Source organism: Sinohyriopsis cumingii, chromosome 1, assembly GCF_028554795.1.
Source record: "Sinohyriopsis cumingii isolate HCF-2022 chromosome 1, ASM2855479v2, whole genome shotgun sequence".
Lineage (NCBI taxonomy): Eukaryota > Metazoa > Mollusca > Bivalvia > Unionida > Unionidae > Sinohyriopsis > Sinohyriopsis cumingii.
This window is the reverse complement of record NC_142961.1, coordinates 154,446,593-154,468,889: the sequence shown is the minus strand read 5'-3', so window position 1 is coordinate 154,468,889 and position 22,297 is coordinate 154,446,593. Positions and strand designations below refer to the sequence as shown.

General features: G+C 35.8%; 1 protein-coding gene across 2 annotated transcripts in view; it reads right to left on the bottom strand.

Annotated features, from left to right (window-relative positions):
• Positions 1 to 25: 25 nt before the first annotated feature.
• Positions 26 to 22,297, bottom strand: part of LOC149808193 (uncharacterized) — a 110,786-nt gene continuing 88,514 nt past the window's right edge. For both annotated transcript variants that reach the window (XM_089974509.1, XM_089974518.1), the window contains 3 exons: positions 19,055 to 19,178; positions 8,890 to 9,017; positions 26 to 5,295 (listed from right to left, as the gene is read on the bottom strand). In XM_089974509.1, coding sequence (XP_089830635.1) covers positions 4,730 to 5,295; positions 8,890 to 9,017; positions 19,055 to 19,178 — 818 coding nt within the window. In that variant the 3' untranslated portion in view covers positions 26 to 4,729. The remainder of the gene's footprint in view (positions 5,296 to 8,889; positions 9,018 to 19,054; positions 19,179 to 22,297) is intronic.

Below are 22,297 nucleotides of genomic sequence, written 5' to 3'. Positions count from 1 at the left end.
TGCAATAAATTCATAACAAACTATCTTTAAAAGAAAAACATGTTTTAATTCCATCATTTTGTCTGATAAAAAAAAGTTAACCATGATCTATAACGTATTGCATATGTACCCCAAATAATTGAGAATGCAGAAAATTTTTCCATTTGGTTTAAAACATGGATAAAATATAATACAAAGTATGAAAATGAAATAAAGCAAAGAAATCAATTTGTTAAAGAGTGAAAAGTGTACCTACAAAAAAAAACATGTATAAATGTGAAATGAGTAATGCTAAAATGCAAAATTCTATATTTTAAGCATGCTGAAATTGTAAAAGTATTAACTATGGAACATGATGACTTATGATAAATGATGTGTGTTAACCAATTGTAAAGAAATATAGAATTCTCTTTTGTCCTTAAATTCCACTTTTAATAAGCTGGATATATTTACATACACATATACATACACAAAGTGGCATTATTTGAAAACTAAAACTTGTAATAGCATCTTTGTCCCCCACCCCAACTCTACCTAAAAATTATCATTTAATCCTGAAATTCAAAACCGTATAATTGAGAAAGGTTGATTAAAATGATGTGCTGATGTTTTGAATGTAAATTAAACAAGTTCCATTTTTACATATTAAAGTTTATCGAGAAGCAATTGTACATGGCAAAGCAATATCGAATGCAAGTACAAAAATGTCTTGCCATATACAAGAATAAGATTCTATTTACATGATAATCAAGTTTATTTCCTATTGTGAGTATCATTGGCCTGGTAATTAAACAGCATGCCACATGAAAATACTTTCATGGACATTGATGAATTAATCAGAGTAAAGGTTTGAATATTCATACACAGCAAATGCGTAGTGCATGTACAAATGCTCAGAGATTATATGATGTTTCCTTAAATTCAAAAATATTGACAAATGATATGCAATAAGATGGAAGAGAAAAGTAAAATTTGAAGACCAATCTAAATTCAACTTGAAGATTCAATAGATTGTATTTACCTGTATACTGTCGTGTGGGGAGTCCTATATAATTTATAGATTCGATACTTAGTTAAACATAACTAGTCAACCATTGATTTTAATTAGAAATAATTTCTCTCCGTCATTTTGATACACTTGGTCAGGTTATTTGTATTTCCCCAAGTTTAATACTTTTCTGACATGTTTGTCATCTGCTATGTTGTCTGCACATGGGTTTTCCATTTCCTGCAATATTTTGTCCCAAAAGTAAAAGTTTAAAAAATACAACTGTAGTTTATATTCTAGTTTGGAAAATTTAAAACTTTTTTTTCTATTATGGAAACTTGTAATCAAACATTGTTTTGTTTTACTTTTCCAACCAATGTTTACTATTTTCTTTTATTGCTTATCACACCAATAGTATAGTTCAACTCAACTTCGGAAAAAAAGACCCAGAACTGCCATTACATAAAGTGCCTGTTGATCAGGGTATACACTGTTTTCCTTAAAGCTCTGAACAATGAGGGTAAATTGATTTGCCAGAACATCAAGTGATTAGAGATCTTGGTCTACACATCATGGCTGGGTGTGTTGTAACAAAAATTCATTTTAATAATGACATTGATGCTGATACATAACAAAAAAAAATGGTATATGCATTGAGATTAGTACAAAAAAGTAGTCTGGGGAACAATATATCTGCTTTTTCCTCCTCCTGTTACCTAAAATGCATTTATTTTTGTGGTTGGGAAAATTTTATGGCAGTGAATCGAATTTGAATTGAATTAATTCTGATTATTATACTAAAGATGTAATTTCCATCCATTTTGATCATAATGAAATTAAAATTGATAGTAACTATCTCAAGACAGTAATTTGGTATATATTTGTTTCTATTAGCTTCTTAATGTGATTTAGTAACTACCTCAAGACAGTAATTTGGTATAGATTTGTATCTGTGGACAGTAATTTGGTATAGATTAGTATCTATGTACACTATTAATGTTGACAGCTATCTCCTGGTCTTCAAATTTTGTTCCTATGTATACTCTCGAGATAATAGTCATGTGACATAATTCTAACCAATGACTGCATGACCAGGATGCCAAAAGGTCAGATAGTACAGAACAGCTATTCTATGACCAGTGACACAAACTGAGGGCTATCATGTAATTTAATTAAACACTTGCCTGTTTATATTCAGTCAGTAACAAATATATAAACATTTTGTATTTTGTCTTGTCTGTCAAACATTAAAGCCTTATAAGTCGTAACCAAGACTGCTAAGCTTGGTGAAGAGTAAACAAGTATCGATGAACGCTGACAACACTGAAATACACTGACTAACATAAAAACGAAAAATACAATACTAAAAGTTTAAAACATACTCTTCTATAAAAGAAGGACAGCTTTTACAATGAGGTTATGAAATTTAAAAAAAATGTGAAACTTGACAAATTGACTGTGTGGAACCAGTCATGAGATCAGCATTGGCCATCTTGACTACAGGTATAGTTTGTAGTGTCAGCTGATGAAGTCGTCAAGCTTAGTGCTATTCAAACGTAGATTTTGGATGGGAATATAAGCTATATAAACATAAAATTCAGGGGGTGACATTTAAATCATAGCAAGTAAGATTCTACAGGATTTTATGAGTGTTTAATGATGTACAAGAATAAACTTGTTGACAATTGCTACCACATGACTGGCAATCACACTTAGTACATAACATGAACATCTGCATGCAGATTTCAGGGTTAAGTTACTATCTCTACATTATGGTCACATTAAAATCTCACATTATGGTCACATTACAATCTTACGTTACGGCACATTACAGTCTCTACATTATGGTCACATGACAATCTCTACATTATGGCACATTACAGTCTCTACATTATGGTCACATTACAATCTCTACATTATGGTCACATTACAGTCTTAAAATTCACTATTTCAACAATATATAATCATTTACATAATGTGTTTAATTTCCGACATAAGAAAAACCACCCTCCCCACCCATCATATTAAAGTTTTACAGCCTCCAGGTCTATTATAGTACAGTATACTTTCTTTGATTAAGGATGGGATTCTATTGTTTCCACAAAAGGATCTTTGTTTATTGGGTATTTGAATTTATGGTTTGTAGCTACTGCAAAATTCAAAAAAATTGGTACCCTATGAAAATCATGGACTCACAGAGACCCAATTATAATTCCAAAATATAATTAACATAAATTTGCCTATGATACCCCCATGCTTGATAATACTTGCCCCTCCATGACAAATTTTCCTGCAGTGTACAAAGTAGGTCACTGTGACCTCTTGTCTAATGATGAGCAGTAACTTAAATGATAAATACAACTATCAATTTTCATGACCCACTCCCCTAAAAAAAATCTGCCAGAAAACTAAGAACTCTTTTGAATTCCATGTATTGCCTACTCCATGTTGGCATAATCCACAAATTTTGAAAAGGCAGCAGAATGATATTGTTGTGTGGTTTAACGCCATTTTTCAGCACATGATAGGCTATGTATGGCAGCCAGTATTAATGGTGGAGGAAGAACCACCGAACCACGAGAAGCTACTGGCAAGCTTTCTCACATACCCACATTGGCTGAATCCTAGACTCAAACCAACGCAGACAGAGGTGAGATGGCAGTGATCCGCAACGGAGAGCGCTTTAGACCACTCGGCCACACAGGGCCCCCCAGAAGAATGAGAAAAGCAGGTCAGTTAGATCAACTTTTGCCAATGGCAAGAAGTATTATGCAAGATAAATGCACCCATCAAGTTTCTGGACTGTATATTCACGAGATTAAGTGAAACTGCTAAATGCAAAGACTTTATGAAATCACTGGAGTGTAAAAAGTAGGTCACTGTGACATCTAGCATGTGATGAGCAGTAACCTCAATATAGATACAACCATCAGTTTTGATGACTGCATGCAAGCATTAGAGTAACTGAGTTAAATGCAAACACAGTGCTGATGCCTAAGACAACAACTATGTTCCTGAAAAACAATGGATAAAGAAAACAATTACTCTTAAGGCATTATTATCACTAGTAGTCGTATAGCAATTAACAAGCTGAGATACTAATCTGCAGGGGTATGCTACAGACAGGTGACAGATGACTTGCACACTTTCATTGTTGCAGATCAGAGTCTTACAGTCATGGAATTTTTTTAATCATCAGAGTTGTAAATTCTTATAAAATTGAACAATTGTACAAACTTTAGTGTCAGAAAAACAGACCTTGATGAAAAATGTGTACATGACCAATGGATCAGGAAAAGTAGGTTAAAGTGACAAAGTACTACTTTTAGGGGTATATATACATGCACACACATGCCATCAGGTTATAGTATCCAAAGTCAAAGGGAAATGCACACTGGGCAAAAATAAATGCCATCAGTTAGCCAATTGGAAATTCAGAATTTATGTATATTATGCTATATGAATAAAGTTTTTATTTCTTACATCTGTTTCATTTTATGTTGTGATGCATTTTATAATTGATGTATGTCATTTTATAATTAATGTACAGTATTAAACAGCGCTAAGATTTGTCAAGTTTGAGTCATGTGTGTTACATTGGTTCCTCCCCCTTCCCTCTGTAAGACCACTCAAAAGAAAAACTTTTCTTATAGGACTGGCCACCTCATATTTTCTAATTTGTCTCCTTCAAAGAAGCAACAATTGTGATAATGTCACCTTTATGCTGCAGAAGGGCTGACTTTATCATCCCTTCCACTTTCCTTAGTTATCGTCAGATGAAGAACTGGAGCTTGAAGATTTCTGAATTTCCTTTTCTTCCTCCTCTTCATCTGAAATATTTCCCTCATTGAAATCTGCTTCAGTAACCTTTGGCAAGTTACCATCCTCAAACATGAACTGGTCATCTGGTTGTGGAGGCTCATCATCTGGTTGTGGAGGCTCATCCAAAGTATCTTTGGACAGAAGGCTGGCTTCACTAGCAGCCAAGGGGGCTCCACCAGCCACAAGAAGTCCACTGTTCCGAACTACTACATCCTCTCTGTCATCAGATGACTGATCATCTGTGTCTCCTGTTTCTGCTGCATAATCTGGTGGTGGTAGTTTCAAATCTACTCTGCCGCTGTTTACAAACTTCTCATTGGATTCATCTAAATCAGCTGTCAAAGTTATCTCCACAGAAGGCTGGATTTGGCTATGGTTGTTTATGCCTAGCGTGGTTTCTGGTGAGTTCTCTGCAAGCTGATCATGATCAGTGGACTTCACATATGTTGCCTGTGAGCGGCCAACATACACACTATTGTCATGAATGTCGTCCAAATCAACTGCATCTACAAAAATGACATGAATAAATTATGCATGAAAGACACACAAATTGCTGTAGATGACAAGATGCAAGTCTTGTTAACATTTTGTGAAAAAAGTCGGTTTAGTCTGTTGTGACAGAGTTTTTTTCTCATGGATTGGTGGTTCTTCCCGGGGTTTTCCCGGTTCTTCCTTCACCAGTTATACTGGCTGCCATGTATAGCCTATCTTCTTCCTTCACCAGTTATAATGGCTGCCATGTATAGCCTATCTTGTGCTGAAAAAATGGTGTTAAATCCTAGAACAACAACAACAACAGAGTTTTCTTGAAAACCTGATGCTGATAGTATATACTTGCTTATAATACACCACCCCAGTGGTCTAGTGATTACAACATCTGCCTCAGGTGCAGGAGATCACGGGTTCAAACCCTGGCCAAATCATACCAAAGACTTATAAAAATGGTACTACCTGCTGCCTCGTGATGCGCTCAGCATTAAGAGGTTAGTGTTAGTACTGGTCAGCCTGGTGTCAGGATAATGTGACTGGGTGGGACATCATGCTACATGTCTGCAATATGATGCCCCAGTGCTAGACATCACTATAAACTGCTACACTGCAGACATTATAGCGATATGGCTGATTTTTTTTTTTAAAGCTATGTTAAAAATCCAAATCACACCCACACTTGCTTGTAATGAGTCCAACTGCAAACTGCACAGATCCAGATCTGCAATTGCATAATGTGCTGGCATATTGGGATTGTGCAGTTTGACAGGAGTAATCAATTGAATAAACAACACAGACCCAGACTGGCAGGTACATTATGATATGACAGATCTGGATCTTTGCCATTTGCAGTTTGACTTGACTTATAAGCGAGTATATATGGTTATAAAATTATATCATTTTAGATATGAATATTTTCATGAATATAGTTTCCTTCCATAATTTTGTTGCAATTATGTACTCACTAAAATGTTGTAATTTACAATTATATGGTACAGTAGTTTCATCTGATTTACTTTACATCAAATACTCTGTTTTGCAAAAAGAGGAGGAAAGAAGATTCCAATCATGGCTCTAATACCATCATGTACAAGAAGTGTAGTTCTGTTAATGAAGTTTTACTTTTTCTTATTGAATAATAAGGCTTCAGTAAGTTGATTTCATTTTTGATCTGATGTAATACTCATCCATGAGGTTGTTTTCACAGATGTCACGCAAATACCCACAATGCAATGTGCGCGTATCTTGCATGCCACCATTTTGAGTCTCTAACAAACCTTTATCAACACGATTATATTCAAGATAATAATCTGATTGTCGATTATGATATTAATCAATATGATACATAGATTATACTTGAAATTATGTGCCACTATAGCACGAAATTAAAAATAAAAATGTAAGTTACCTGGCATATATCGAAAGACATAAGAGTGAAGTTGAACCGTAATCAAGCATACTGCTATCAAATATAAATGCAGTAAATTTTTTATACAAACAGACAATATTGTCTTTTTAAAAAATATTTTGTGGGATGTTCCTAAGCTTGTCACCTTGAAAGAGTATTTCTGGACAATGATCTTCAGGTTACAATAATAGCTATGGAAATAAAATTTCATAGCATGTGTATTATGCCAGAACTTTTATGTACAAATGCTTTTCACAAACACGTGCATGTGCCAAAGACAGTTGACAAACCAGTTCTAATAAGTAGGTTTAAATATTGTATTTGTGGTGGAGATTATGGACGTAGGATGATATTGAATGTAAGCGATAATCATTCAAAGAAATTTCATCTTCAAACAAAACATTTGCCTAATGGAGCACGACTTTGTACCGAATGTCAAAACTGATTATTCTTTAAATACTTTTAAAAATATGAAAATATATATGAACAACTGGCTTTTTAACTTGAACTATGATCAAATGACTGATTTCAGCCTATGTAAATTGAAAATCATTACATGTTTCTACTTGTTTGTGTATCCATTTGTTTATGTGTCTGTTTATTGATGGATCTATTTGTTTATGACAGAATAACAAAGATGGTTGAAATTTCAGTGTTTTACTTCCAGAAAGAAGGAGAAAAATCATGCATTTGGTCTCGTGCAGTTCATATGCACAACAGTGTGATGTTATATTATATCCTTGCACACAAAATGAGACATGCCTTCATAATTATGTGGGATGAACAATATTGTTAGTGCCAGTAAGTGTGGCTAGAGAATCAAAATAACAAATATGGAAGTAGACAGGTTTTGTGACGTCATGTGAAAACAATGGATAGGCACACATGTAACTTTAGCACATACAGTATATAGTTGTACCATATATTGGACATCTATATCAATCACATACAATATATCCTATGCAGCTCAATGGCTTGTTGCTATCTTTCAGCTTGATATAATTCTTGGAAATTCTTTTCCATTTCACATGATGGCAATCATATCTCCTGCCACGAGACATACTCAAATTGACATGTGATGTCCAACAAACGAAATTGTTTCATTTCCAGCTTTTATTCACAAGAATCTGAATACTCCTTTTTATTCCTTTGTGTTGATTAATTATTAACACTTTTCAAGAAGCTTATTTTCATTTTCGTCTTAAACATGCATCACTTTCTGGATGCCATTTGAAAAAATTATATAATCAACAGTTTGATCATGCAGATGCTTCACATGAACAAATAGGTGCAGTTTGAAGCATCTGAGGTGCTGCTGTAAAGTTAGTCTGGTTCTCTGACAAATTTTACTAATTCTAAGATGAAACCCAGATCCAAATAAAACATGGATGAACCAATTATCTGGACTTTTTGGTAACGATCATTTTTCCGTAGTTTTTGCTAGCATGTAGTAAGCCTGTATTTTAAGGGTAATTTTTGTAAGACTTATGGCAAAGTCATAAGAGTTGGCAGGTCTGCACATATTGGACATGTATATCAATCACATACAGTATAAAGCTGTACCACACATTGGACATTTATATCAACAATATAGAGTATTGAGCTTTGTCACATATTGGACATTATGAGAAATTATCCAAAAATAGGCTAGGGAAAGAAGTAAAACCTTACTGCCCATAAACACCAACCACACATCTTGCTTACAAAGTTTAGAAAAAAGTCATCTGAGAAGTGAGAGAAGGAGCAGTAATGAAAATTCCAAAAATACCTATTTTTTTTATAGAATTTTTCATTAAATGTCCATAAAAATTGACCAGATGAAAAGTGTAAAACCCTAATGCACATCTATATGAACCATATCTAACCTACAAAGTTACTACAAAGTCATTCAATTGGTATGTGCACTGAAACAATGACAAACTCAATTCCCCAAATGCCCCTTTTTTGACATTTTATCAAGAGATATCCCCATAAAAATATAGCCTCATTGTAAATCTACACCAACCACACATATAGTCTGCAAAGTTTGATTAAAATCCTCCAAACAGTGAAGGCAGAAAAGTTGTGACAAGCTTTGTCTGGGAATTAGGACAGTCAGACTGATGTACCAGGGCAAGAACTATTTTGTTCTTTGCTGAAGTGCATGCGTAAAATATGATCTCTTTCTCCCTCTCCCTCACATGTAGCAATAAGACTGAATAACCTTTAGAGCTGGCAAAGTTTGCGATATGAGAATTCTGATCCTGTACTGTTGTGACTGCTTCCAGGTTTGCATTAGTTCTAGTGCCAGCCTCTTCCTTCAAAATGTAGTCTCCCGACTGTTGTCTCCTCCTAAAATGTGTTAAGAGTCACAATGAATTTTTTTCATCCATTACTTCTGACAACACTGCCAGATTATTCATCATATTACAGTCATTCATTTATTTATAATTGGTTTATTTTGAAGGTCCATCACAGATGAGCCTTAATTTTTCAAATAAACATTACAGTTTGTGTGCTTCACAGAATGTCAAATCCTTGTTATTTGCACAAGAGTGTTATCAAATCAAATAATACAAAAAGAATAAATTCAACTTATTTTGTAAATTTCATATTTGATGAACATTCATCTAACACACTCAATTTATTCAACATTATCTGCACTTTATTCAAAGACTCGTGCCTTATTCAAAGACTCATGCCTTATTCAAAGATTCCATTTATTACAACCACAAACATCTGAACCGAGAAAAGTAAGAATAAAAACTCTCTATACTTCAGCACAAGTAGTAATTATTTGTCTATAAACACTGTAAATTATATTCAAGCCAAATGTGGTATGTGATGACTGATCTGGTCTGGTTCATGGTTATTCCCAGTTTGGTGTGCTTTATCAATAGTGATCCAGTCTGATAAATCTGCATTATTAGTACCATAAGGGAATCAGATATAAAACAAACATGACAGTGATAACACTTTTTAAAAAACTAGTGTTTGGGTCAATGGTCCTATTCAGAAATGAGAGATAATTACCAGTAGCCTGGATTCACCAATGCAAGCAATTTTGGTAATCTCAGTTGATCTCATATATTAAAATTTTGGTAATTTCAGCTGATCTCATATATTAAAATTGCACAAGCTAAATGAACACAAACTGCAAGTTTTAAGCCCTCCACATTTAAATTAATGTCATATGGAGGAAACACTAAATTTGGGTCTACATGTTAACTTTGTTGATGAGGTTCATGAAGAAAGAGAAAATAGTGTATCTGCCTATATCCAACATGCATCCAATTAACAGAAACATATTCATGCACCTGCAGTCTTTGCAGTTTGTTTTAATGATGAATGCTTGTGAATGCTGAATTATTTACCTTTCTAAAAAATGCAGTCTTGTCATTAAAGCTGTAAGTTGATGTGCATTTTGTTCAGCTTCTCTTAGTTGAAAATTTATGTGTATTTTGTTACACAGAAAAGTTTATGAAAAGTACTGTAACAATTTATCAATAAAATAATAACCAATGAATATTTAAAAATTATTCATCAGATTTACACATGTCGAATATCACAAATTCCTTTTATCAAATGCACAAAGACAAGGAAATGTTAATAAGCAAATTTTTCAGTATAAGACAGTTGTTAAGTCTGCTGCAACTGAAAGATTGTGAGATGATTTATAATAGGTATTATGATGCAAAAGATTACTAAAGGCCTGCTAATCTGTATGATTGTTATTCAACTATTAAAATTATACAAGAAATTTTCTTTATTGTTATTTAATCCAATAAAGAATTTGCAAAATCATCATTTTACCTCAAACCTCACCAAGAGTTCAACGTGCTAACACTTAAGTAACAAGTAACATCACATCAATGAGGGGCCCCAAGTGGGGGCCAAGTGGTCTCAAGTGTTCACCATTATGGATCACTGTCATCTCACCTCTGTCTGCATGGGTTTGAGACTCAGGCTCGGCTAATGTGGGTACATGAGAAAGCCTGCCAGTAGCTTCTCGTGGGTCAGCGGTTCTTCCTGGGGTTTTCCAGGGTTCTTCCTCCACCATTTATACTGGCCGCAATGTATAGCCTATCTTGTGCTGAAAAATGGTGTCAAACCCTACAACAACAACAACACATCAATGATATCATAATTTAATGATCACATCTTTACCATATCACTGAGATGATAAACTTAAGTGACACTATTAATAATGTTACCAGGGCAACTTTAATATCACGAAGATGATGAACTCTACCATGTGCAGTTGGTAACATTACCATGTGCTGCAGGGCAACTTTAATATCACGAAGATGATGAACTCTACCATGTGCAGTTGGTAACATTACCATGTGCCTATGCAGGGTAACTTTGATATCACGAAGATGATGAACTCTACCATGTGCAGTTGGTAACATTACCATGTGCTGCAGGGCAACTTTAATATCACGAAGATGATGAACTCTACCAAGTGCAGTTGGTAACATTACCATGTGCCTATGCAGGGTAACTTTGATATCACGAAGATGATGAACTCTACCATGTGCAGTTGGTAACATTACCATGTGCCTATGCAGGGTAACTTTGATATCACGAAGATGATGAACTCTACCATGTGCAGTTGGTAACATTACCATGTGCTGCAGGGCAACTTTAATATCACGAAGATGATGAACTCTACCATGTGCAGTTGTTAACGTTACCATGTGCATAGGCAGGGTAGCTTTAATATCATGAAGATGATGAACTCTACCAAGTGCAGTTGGTAACATTACTATGTGCCTATGCAGGGCAACTTTAGCAGGGCAACTTTAATATCACGAAGATGATGAACTCTACCATGAATTATTAGTGATGTTCCCAGGCACCTAATGCAATACAAACCTTTCTATGATACACTCATGATATATCACAATGATTGACAATGAGATTCTAAGTTGTTGGAAATGGGAAAATTTGAAGTAAATTATATATTTATATGAGAATACTTAAAGAATCACATTTACATTAGAAAATAAAGTCTGTTACATCTTAAAACCAGCTCCCCAGGAAATACAATGACAGAGATTTTCTGTGTCTGTATATCACAGAAACAAAGAGATAAAACTCTGCCAGATTACCTCCCTTTGCCACCACTAACTGGCTACCAGTATATGTGTGGTTATTCAGTTTGAGCTTAAGCAAAACATGAATGAGAATGCTAGCTTGTCAAACGATGTGAGATAGGTTAATAATAATATTATTATTGGGTGAGTATTATTGGATAAACATAATCTGCTGTAAAATTTCCTTTCACAATAACATTAGGAGAGTTATAGGTAATAAGATGAGGAAATGCATAAACATCTGGCCACGGTACTCTTTGAGAGAAATATGCATGGAGTCCATATATGGAGGATAATACTTCTAATGTAGGGGCAGCACAACTGAAGGTCATGTAAGACATGACATGACATCAACACACCAGCATATGAGACAAAACAAGTGGGGTTATTTTACCAAAAGAATGTTGGCAAATCCAACTAAACCTATAAACCCACACCTGTGAGGATCGAGGCTGTATGGTTATTAACAGAGTCTGGTGCTCATCTGTGCCATAGCCATAGGTCCCTGGACCAGATTCAGTTTCCTTCAATGCAATGCTAGATTTTGAAGATACAAGCTAAAGAAGCCTGCCAAAAGCTTCAAAGTACTCTGTCCAAACACGAGGCTAGCATAGATTGCTTGAATCTCATGTGCTAAAAAGTTTTCATGAGGTGTATCTGGTTTTGTGCACTAAGATGCCAATGATAGAGGGGTTCTGAAGTGTTTTCCAGTCTTTATCAGAAATAAGAGATATGTTGGAGGGGCCCAGAACTGATTTACATGTGTCTTATGTAGACTTGCCTGTGTAAATGGACTGGGTATTGCATCTCTGCCCCTCTCAACATATGAATACACGAAAGTGGGTGAATGACACCTTTTGAGTGCCAACATTTAGTAACCTGTTCTTGGTTATGAAGCCTAGTTGTGTCATTAAGACAACCAAGCCATTGATAGTTTGGATCCACCAAAAGGGACTTAGTCACCCTGCATGCCAAAGTTAGGTTATCAAGAAACATGTTTTTAAGGCAGTCGCTTCAGTGAGGTTCTAACCAGGGGCTCAAACTTGTCAGAGTTGAGCCATACCAGAACTGAGAAAAGATTCCATTTAGAACATAATGAGTGACCAGGGTTGATTCAGGACAAAATTGGCAAGCAAGTCCTGGTAGCCTTAGATAGTAATAGAAGCTAACTCCCTGAAGAAACAGAGGAAAAAGTATACAAGTGGAGACTGATTTATGCCTGCAAAGAAAAAAAGTTGTTGCCCTTGCACCAGATACATGAAAAGGCACCACTTCCCCTCATGTGCCACGTCCATTCATATGCCTTTAAAGTGGAAGGCCCTCTAGCTTATGCAATCCTCTCCACAAAGAAAGAACTAAATTCTCTTACTACACAAGGCTCTTGTGACAAGAGCTGAACATGTTGGAGACAGCGATGGAAAACCTGTGATTGAGGTTGGGTGTTGCCAGGAATTTTCTGGGAATATCTGTCACTAGAATGAGTTGATGTTGATAATTCGTCCATGGTTTGCCCCAACATGAAAACCACTTGCAGATGTGGACCCTTATTTTCTGGATTATTCTTGGTATCAGACCACTTAGAAGAAAGGCATAGCCCCAAAATCCACCCCAACTTACTGACAGGGCATTCATGGCCCAGGCTTCTGAGTGTAGCACTGGAGAGATAAAGGTGGGTTGTTTGTGGTTTCATCTTATCACAAAAAAGATTAATCATGGATACCACCAACATGCACAAATTTGTTAAAAGATTGACAGATGAAGAAACCCCTTGGTATAAATGTCTCATCCCTTTTTGACAATCAGTCAGCTAGGACACTGAGTCTGAATGTGTCAGATCTGGACCATATCTTGTATTGGAACAGAAAATCCCAGCCAGGATACAGAAGTTGGGTTGTTGCCCCCCTCCCCCATTTAAGGAGGCAAATGAAGATCACCAAGTTCATGGACATTATGAGGATTACATGTCCAAAAGGTTGATCCATCCAAAGGCATTAATTATGGCCTTCATTTCCAGAAAGCTGCTGTGAAAATCCATCTCTTTCAGCCATCAGTTGCTTCTGGTTGAAGTTAAGGAGGGCAACATGTGGGCTCCCCATTCATATAAACTGATGTCCATATAGATTGTCATCTCTGGCTGAGGATTCTTGGGACGAATTCCTGCTGGAATTCCTTGTCTGTTGTCTAATTGAGGAAAGAACTGCTTTATCTCTGTGCAGATCATAGCTTGATGATCTAAATGACCATTAATGGGGCACCTGCTGGATGTTGAAGAAACAGTCATGGTGGAATAGGTCTGCTGTTGCAATGAGTAAATTGAAGAGTTGCAAAACTACTTCAGAGAAATACACTCTCTATTTGAGTTCAGTTCTGTGAATTCAACTGTATGTGCAGTGCAGATGGGAGATAGCAAAATAAGGCTGAGGTTGGTACTACAAAGTTTTCATAAATAGATTTTCAGAATGTTACTTGTGGATGATCAGAATGCTGGGAGGGGGTGAGTTCTGACTTACGTCAGTTCACAAGAAATCCCAGCTGGGAGAAAAAGTGAGAGAAGTATGCTCATGAGCTGCAATAAAATTGAACTTTCCATATCTTGTTGAAGAATGTCATCTAGGCAGACTGTACTCACTGTTAACAAGACTGACATGAACAGGACAATGATGCAATTGGTATACTAGTATTATTCCATAGAATGCAAATCAAAAACTGTACCCTTTTTGATGGAAAGTTTCAATGCCTACATTCTAAACATCAGCAAGGCTTTATATCTGCTGAGCCAGCTCAGAGCTTTCCATTAGGCTTTTGCACCAGGTGAAGCCTGGGATTAAAGATGCTTAGTTTTGTTGCAGCTTGGAGAATATGGAGGATAAGCTATGGAGACAGTTCTTTTGCTGCCTGCTTTCTGCACACCCTCAATATGACTACTAACCAAAGGCAATGAGTGCATGGCCAGTGAGTGATGTGGCTTAAGTGAAGAAGAACAGAGAAAAATCCCTTGTCTCACTAAATCAAGGCTATATTAAGCCATTAGATCATTGGCCATTTAGTGATAAGCAGCCCTGTTAATCACCTTGGTGATGAAACAAGTTGATTTCCAGCCATGATCATTGCCTGAATATTGGACCTGGCCCCAAAAAATGTGAAGTCAAACATCATTGAACTGGACACTATGTTCTGCACAAGCTAAGATGTCATGTGAAATATAGGGCAATCATCCTTGTAAAAAATTGGGGGGTCGTGTTAACTTCCACATCTTTATCTAGACATCTAAACTTCTGCATGGTTGATTAGGTGCAATACCAGCAGGAGGAAAAAGATGCTGGCAAGTGGCTCTCCTAAACAAATGCACTGGAGTTCCCTGTATCTTGAACTTTGTCCAACAAACGGTTGGTGATCTCCTTAATCTTTGACAAATGATGTAATTAATAGACAGAAGAAGAGTGTTTGTCCCTGTCTTCAACATCTACAAAGGACTGACCTTATATGCCTGGTTCACCAAAAGTGGTAGTGGGTACTCTAATGACAACAAAATACAATAAATTTCACTAGCACCATTTTAAAACTGAACTCCATCATAGTCTCTGAGTGAACCAGATGATCAGGGTTTTTCCAACACTCACTGGGGGTAATTATTTCCATGAGGAATCCAAGTCCACATATATCATTCTCAGCAGCGTAGAAGTGCCATCTTCCATGGGCTTAACGATCAGATCCACCTGTAGCCTGGGGACAGGCAACTGATATGGTTTGTGTCACCAGGATGGATGGTTGGATGAGTTGCTGGATGGACAGTTAGGTGGTGAAAAGATGGACCAGTTATATGGATCCCTGTAAGATAAGATACTACATGGTCATCATACCATATTCTTATCCCTGTAAGATACCATATGGTCAGTTGGTATGCTGTATGATGTGACCCACCTTTGGTCACTAGTGGCTATTAATTGTTAAATGACCAGCTGGACTGGCTGGTCAGCAGCAGATGGTAAAGGGCAGCTGATAATACCATCCTGTGAGTTAGGCATCAAACCCTATGCACTTGGACTTACAGGCATTCTGGACTTACAAGCATTCTGGACTTACAGTCAGTCTTGACATACAGGCATTCTGGTTATGCTTAGGCAGATGAGGGGACTTATGGACTCATCATGAAGGCTCAAAATGTCACTCTTGATAAACTTGAAATTTGTCTCTCTCTCTCTCTCTCTCTTACCCTAAAAATGTCTATAAAACAGTAGACCACATACTTTCGGACAACAACAAACAAGCACTGCATGGTGAAGTTGATGTATACTTGGTGTAACATCTTTCCTATGTCCTGAGGCTTAAACTGCATGGTGAAGTTGATGTATACTTGGTGCACACAAGTAACATCTCTCCTATGTCCTGAGGCTTACGCTTTTTGATCTTTTAATTTTTTTTTCTTCTCAACTGTATATTTTAAATGAAAATGAAGACGACATGGGAAATAACAACCTCAAAGTGTAATCAATATCAACAAACTGCACTCATTATTAAAATGAATGTGAAATACAACTAAAATGTGTAAAATAGTATCAACAATACCCTGTGCAACTATATGCTCGGAGACAATGTCCACAAACTACAAAAAATATACACAATTATCAAAGAAAAAAAAAATAAAGTTACTAGTGTCTTGAAGTATCTGGTTACTTTAATTATTGATACTGTACTGACTTTATGTTTTGATGGGTAGAATTATTGATGGTTCTTATGAATGTTGTGATGTTAAGCATGCTGCAGTGAAAGCTTGAACTTGACAACATCTGGTTTATGAGTGTCAGAGGTAATTTGGATGAGTTCCTTACCTTTTCCTATACGATATATAAAAGGGAAAAACAACATTATTCACATTTTTCCATTGAAAAGTAACACAGTTTATTTCCTAATATTAATTTGATCGCATAATGTATTTGATTTAGACATTTTCTGTATTTTTTCATGGACAATGTCATTTTCACATACCCTGTACTAAACCATTTCAGTTACTTGCACCCCATAATGACTAACAATTTACCAGCACATTTGTCACTGACTGTGTTCTTGACACATGGGTTGTACTAAATCTATTAACCGGCTGATTGCATGTTTAACTTGTCCCAAGACATCAAACATTTAAAAAGAAACCTTGAATCAGTTATATTTGATTTTGAAAAATTATAACTGAATGGTTGAATTTCCTGACTAATCATCCCACCACAATTAAAAGTATAAAGTACATGAAAGGTCCATCTGTTTTTCCCATTGCTGACTGCCTATATCACAAAAACATATACAAATTCAAATGTACTATAATACTGAGGACATGGCTGCTATCCTGCATTAGTAATCTCTATTGCAGAGAGCTAGAAATGGCTATAAATAGGCCAGCCAGTGAAGGAGTATGTATCTCATATCACCAATTGTTTTTTTTTTGTGGTACTTTTATTATTATCATGGCAAATGATGGTAAGATATGATAAAGTGCTATCAGTATACTAATTAGATATAGTCTGAATTACTGTTTATAGCTAACTACCAGATGTCTACTAGCTTACAGGTTCTGTAGTGTATCAGCCACATGTACTGTCAGTCTACATGCAGGCCTACTGGTGCACATGTACTGGCAGTCTACATGCAGGCCTACTGGTGCACATGTACTGGCAGTCTACATGCAGGCCTACTGGTGCACATGTACTGGCAGTCTACATGTAGGCCTACTGGTGCACATGTACTGGCAGTCTACATGCAGGCCTACTGGTGCACATGTACTGGAAATGCAGGTCTACCGGTGCACATGCACTAGCAGTCTACATGTAGACCTAGTGGTGCACATGTACTGGCAGTCTACATGCAGGCCTACTGGTGCACATGTACTGGCAGTCTACATGCAGGCCTACTGGTGCACATGTACTGGAAATGCAGGTCTACCAGTGCACATGTACTGGAAATTCAGGTCTACCAGTGCACATGTACTGGCAGTCTACATGTAGGCCTACAGGTGCACATGTACTGGCAGTCTACATGTAGGCCTACTGGTGCACATGTACGGGCAGTCTACATGCAGGCCTACTGGTGCACATGTACTGGAAATGCAGGTCTACCGGTGCACATGTACTGGCAGTCTACATGTAGGCCTACTAGTGCACATGTACTGGCAGCCTACATGTAGGCCTACTGGTGCACATTTACTGACAGTCTACATGCAGGTCTGCTGGTGCACATGTACTGGCAGCCTACATGTAGGCCTACTGGTGCACATGTACTGTCAGTCTACATGTAGGCCTACTGGTGCCTACTGGTGCACATGTACTGGCAGCCTACATGTAGGCCTACTGGTGCACATGTACTGGCAGTCTACATGCAGGTCTACTGGTGCACATGTACTGGCAGCCTACATGTAGGCCTACTGGTGCACATGTACTGGCAGCCTACATGTAGGCCTACTGGTGCACATGTACTGGCAGTCTACATGTAGGCCTACTGGTGCACATGTACTGGCAGTCTACATGTAGACCTAATGGTACACATATACTAGCAGGGTACATGTGAATTTATGTACTGAGAACCTTAAGGCTGATTATATTGGTGGACATACTCTTTAATGTAACATTAAGCAACCAAAAATAAGCTTTACTTACTGTCTGGTGATTAAATAATTGATACATTCCATATCAGAAAACTTCTGTTATTAATTTCTTAGAGAATAAAGAAAAGGTGCACTTTATAAATTGAAAACTAATCTAATAGGCCATTGGTTGTTGGACACATGGATTGCATCAGATTAAACCAAAGATTTATTAATGGTAGATTAACTAAGGGATGCTCAAAAAATACTGGCTTGGTTGGTGTGTTATGGATGTTTAGCTAAATTAGAAAATCTGATACATTTGATTTCTACTGACAACTGTTTAAAGTGTCCAACATTTGTTTATGGACTATAGTCATTAACTCTATCTGAATACAGTGTAGCTTTTAGTGCAAAAGCAGTTTATTCTAATAATTTTTGGTGATGCCAAATTTTAAAAAACAGTTTCATAAATATCATTTATACTGTATGAAAAATAGACATTTATTTGTTTATCTGAAATTCTTGGAATGGACATGGCATTACTATATTTTATGCAGAATAACATTAAAATGGAAAAACTATAAGAACCATATATGAACAAATGTGGCACATTTGGAAAGATTTCATGATTTTGTTAGTACAAGCATGCTAGAGATTCATTAAAGGAGTTTTGATATCATAATTAACAATAATTAGCAATAATTAGATTAATTACTTACCAACATAGGAATGCAATCAGAATAGCTCCAGCTATGATAAAGACTGAAGCAATAACACCCACTATAACTCCAGTGTAATCTGTTTTTACAGGGGTTTCTTCCTTATGTTTACTATGTAAAGCATCTGTGGAATAATAATAATAATAATAATAATAATAATAATAATAATAATAACAACAATAATAATAATAATAATAATAATAATAATAATAATAATAATAATAATAATAATAAATAATAATGTAAATGCAGTCACAGATATGCAGATTCCTAGTTTTAAGCATGCTCTTCTAAACATGTTTTTCTTATATACACCCACCCACCATGACCTCTGAAGCAATGATACACTGGAATATTTAAAGACATGTATAAATGTCCAGCAGTAATATTGTAAAAATATAACTTATTTAGTTTCTTTCATAAAGTATGAAGGATGAAAGAAGATTTATACAAGAACAATACTCAAAATAGAAATAGAAGAATTATAACAGTATCCAGATGGTGAATCAAATGTTTCCTTTACTAGATGTTCCATTTCAGAACTAATATTGAATAATGCCTCTTTTGCACAATTATTGTAATTAATAATAAAACTATAAGAGTTCAGTTCCTGTGTTTGGATTAGTCAACATATAAACCAGCAGGGTAATAGAAATGGCCAATATTATGACTGTAGCAATTAACGTAGGATGTATGTAATCACAGAATTTAAACCTTTTGGATAGACAGTATCTATACCTGAATTAAGAGAACACCTGTACTATAAGATCAGTTTTTCTCTTGTCTCAGGGTGGTCTCTTAATTTGTTAATACAGGTTATAATCATATAATTAAATGTTTCGGATAGTCAGAATCTAGAACTGCATTAAGAAAACACTTGTATTATAAGTTCAGTTTTTCTCTTTCTCTTTATCTGTTAATACATGTTTGACTATGTGTGTATGAATTTGTCAAAACTGCCACCACCTGAGGAATTCCCAAAGAAGAAGGAACAGATCTGGGGATTTGGATCTCCCTTGCCTTCGGAGATAATTGATGACACAGAGTTCTCAGAAACAAATAGAAAACCCTTATTTGATAGCCTCTCCTGCCATCATGGAAAGATATTCTGTATGGCTCACATTTCCAAGTGGCTGACATTCATGGAGGGACCAAAGCCTGCTCACTTCTTGGAAGGAGGACAGGAAATAGGCAGCCAAGCTAGTCATGCAAATCGTGACTTTCTGTGGCTTATCCTGTAATAAGCCATTTTCTGAGGTTGAGCCATAAATAACCTGAATCTTTCATTATTTGATCTAGTTGGCTGTTAATCTGTTTCATATGATTCTTAACTTAAAATGAGCTAATTTTTGTACCGGTAACTTATCTAATTGGAATTGGAAAAAGTCACTATTACCATGTGCAATCAATTAACATAGGTCAATAGCTGTCATTGTCATTGTCTGTCAAGGTCAGATGAATTTGCATACATGTAGAAATCCATTCAATGGTCAACATATATAATGTTTTCAGTCCACCATCAAAAAAATATCTTCAAAAATTACATATGTATATATAAGCTCTAGCACATGTTGAAATAAGTACATGTATGGTGTCCAAGTCAATGTAGTTGACATACAGCTGCATACATGATAATAGCCTGTACGGTGTTTAAGTCAATGTAGTTGACATACAGCTGTATACATGATAATAGCCTGTACGGTGTTTAAGTCAATGTAGTTGACATACAGCTGTATACATGATAATAGCCTGTATGGTTGACCTACAGCAGCCTATACAAAACTAGTAGTTGACATACAGCTGTAGACATGATAACAGATTGAATGGTTTTCTTACAGCTGTATATACATAACTAATTTTCAAAACAGTGCTGCACTTGTATTCTGTGGTCGATACATCCAATTCTTCTTACTTTACCAACTTCGGAGAACAGGTTAAGCCTTTCTACATGGAACACATTTTTTTATATTGACAAAAATAACAATTTGTTTTTAAAAAACTCTGAAAACCCCCAAAACAATAACACTTAATTATGACTGTTTTAGAAATAATCAAGAAACATTTTCTTAAAGCTATCAGCAGAGCTTATGTTTTGACATGCTATGGAAGTGAATTCCATATCATAGCAACAAAAATTATGGAGGCTACTATTAAATGATTCCATATTTATTTTCAAGATTTTTAAATTAGTTTTTTTATAAAAAATGTTTTAAATTTAAGTAATGCATTTGACAATAGTGAGTACTCATTTTGGTTTTCTTAAACGGTTCAAATATGCATGTAGGCACATTATATCTATAGACCAATAAATAAGCATAGCATTGTGGAAATCAATTCAATTTCAAATTTACTGCCATTTGAATTATCTAAAAAGAGCTGCATATGGTGAGTCACAAAGAGTATTTAGCCTGGTACAGTTAATAATTAATTACTGGTAGTACAGGGGCATTAAAGAAAAGGATTATTTCATCTTTAGGAAGACACCAGTTAATTTTTCAAAGCATAACTATCTTTGAGTTCAGGGATTTACAAATATAGTTCACATATTTTCCCCATCTCAGAGTACCATCAACATACAATCCAGGGTGTTTGTGTACATTTTCAGTATACTTTTTTTTTCAGTATACTTATCACCAAGTTTAAGAGTTAAATTTTTTATCATTCTCAACACTATTTTGGATGCACCATAAGCATACATTTCTTTTTTTATTTTAACTGATTACCGGCTTGTTATACCTTCACTATCTTTGTACATCACCATCTTTGTACATCATCATCTTTGTACAGATGCATCATCTTTGTACAGATGGATCATCTTTGTACAGATGGATCATCTTTGTACATCACCATCTTTGTACAGATGGATCATCTTTGTACAGATGCATCATCTTTGTACAGATGCATCATCTTTGTACATCACCATCTTTGTACAGATGGATCATCTTTGTACAGATGGATCATCTTTGTACAGATGGATCATCTTTGTACAGATGGATCATCTTTGTACATCACCATCTTTGTACAGATGGATCATCTTTGTACAGATGCATCATCTTTGTACAGTTGCATCATCAGCTAACATATCAGTTTCATTAAGCACAAAAAGGAAGATGATTTATTAAAATTGGGGCCCCGAGTGGCCAAGTGGTCTAAAGCGCTGTCCTTTACGGATCACTACCATCTCACCTCTGTCCGCGTGGGTTCAAGTCTCGGATTCAGCCAACGTGGGTATGTGAGAAAGCT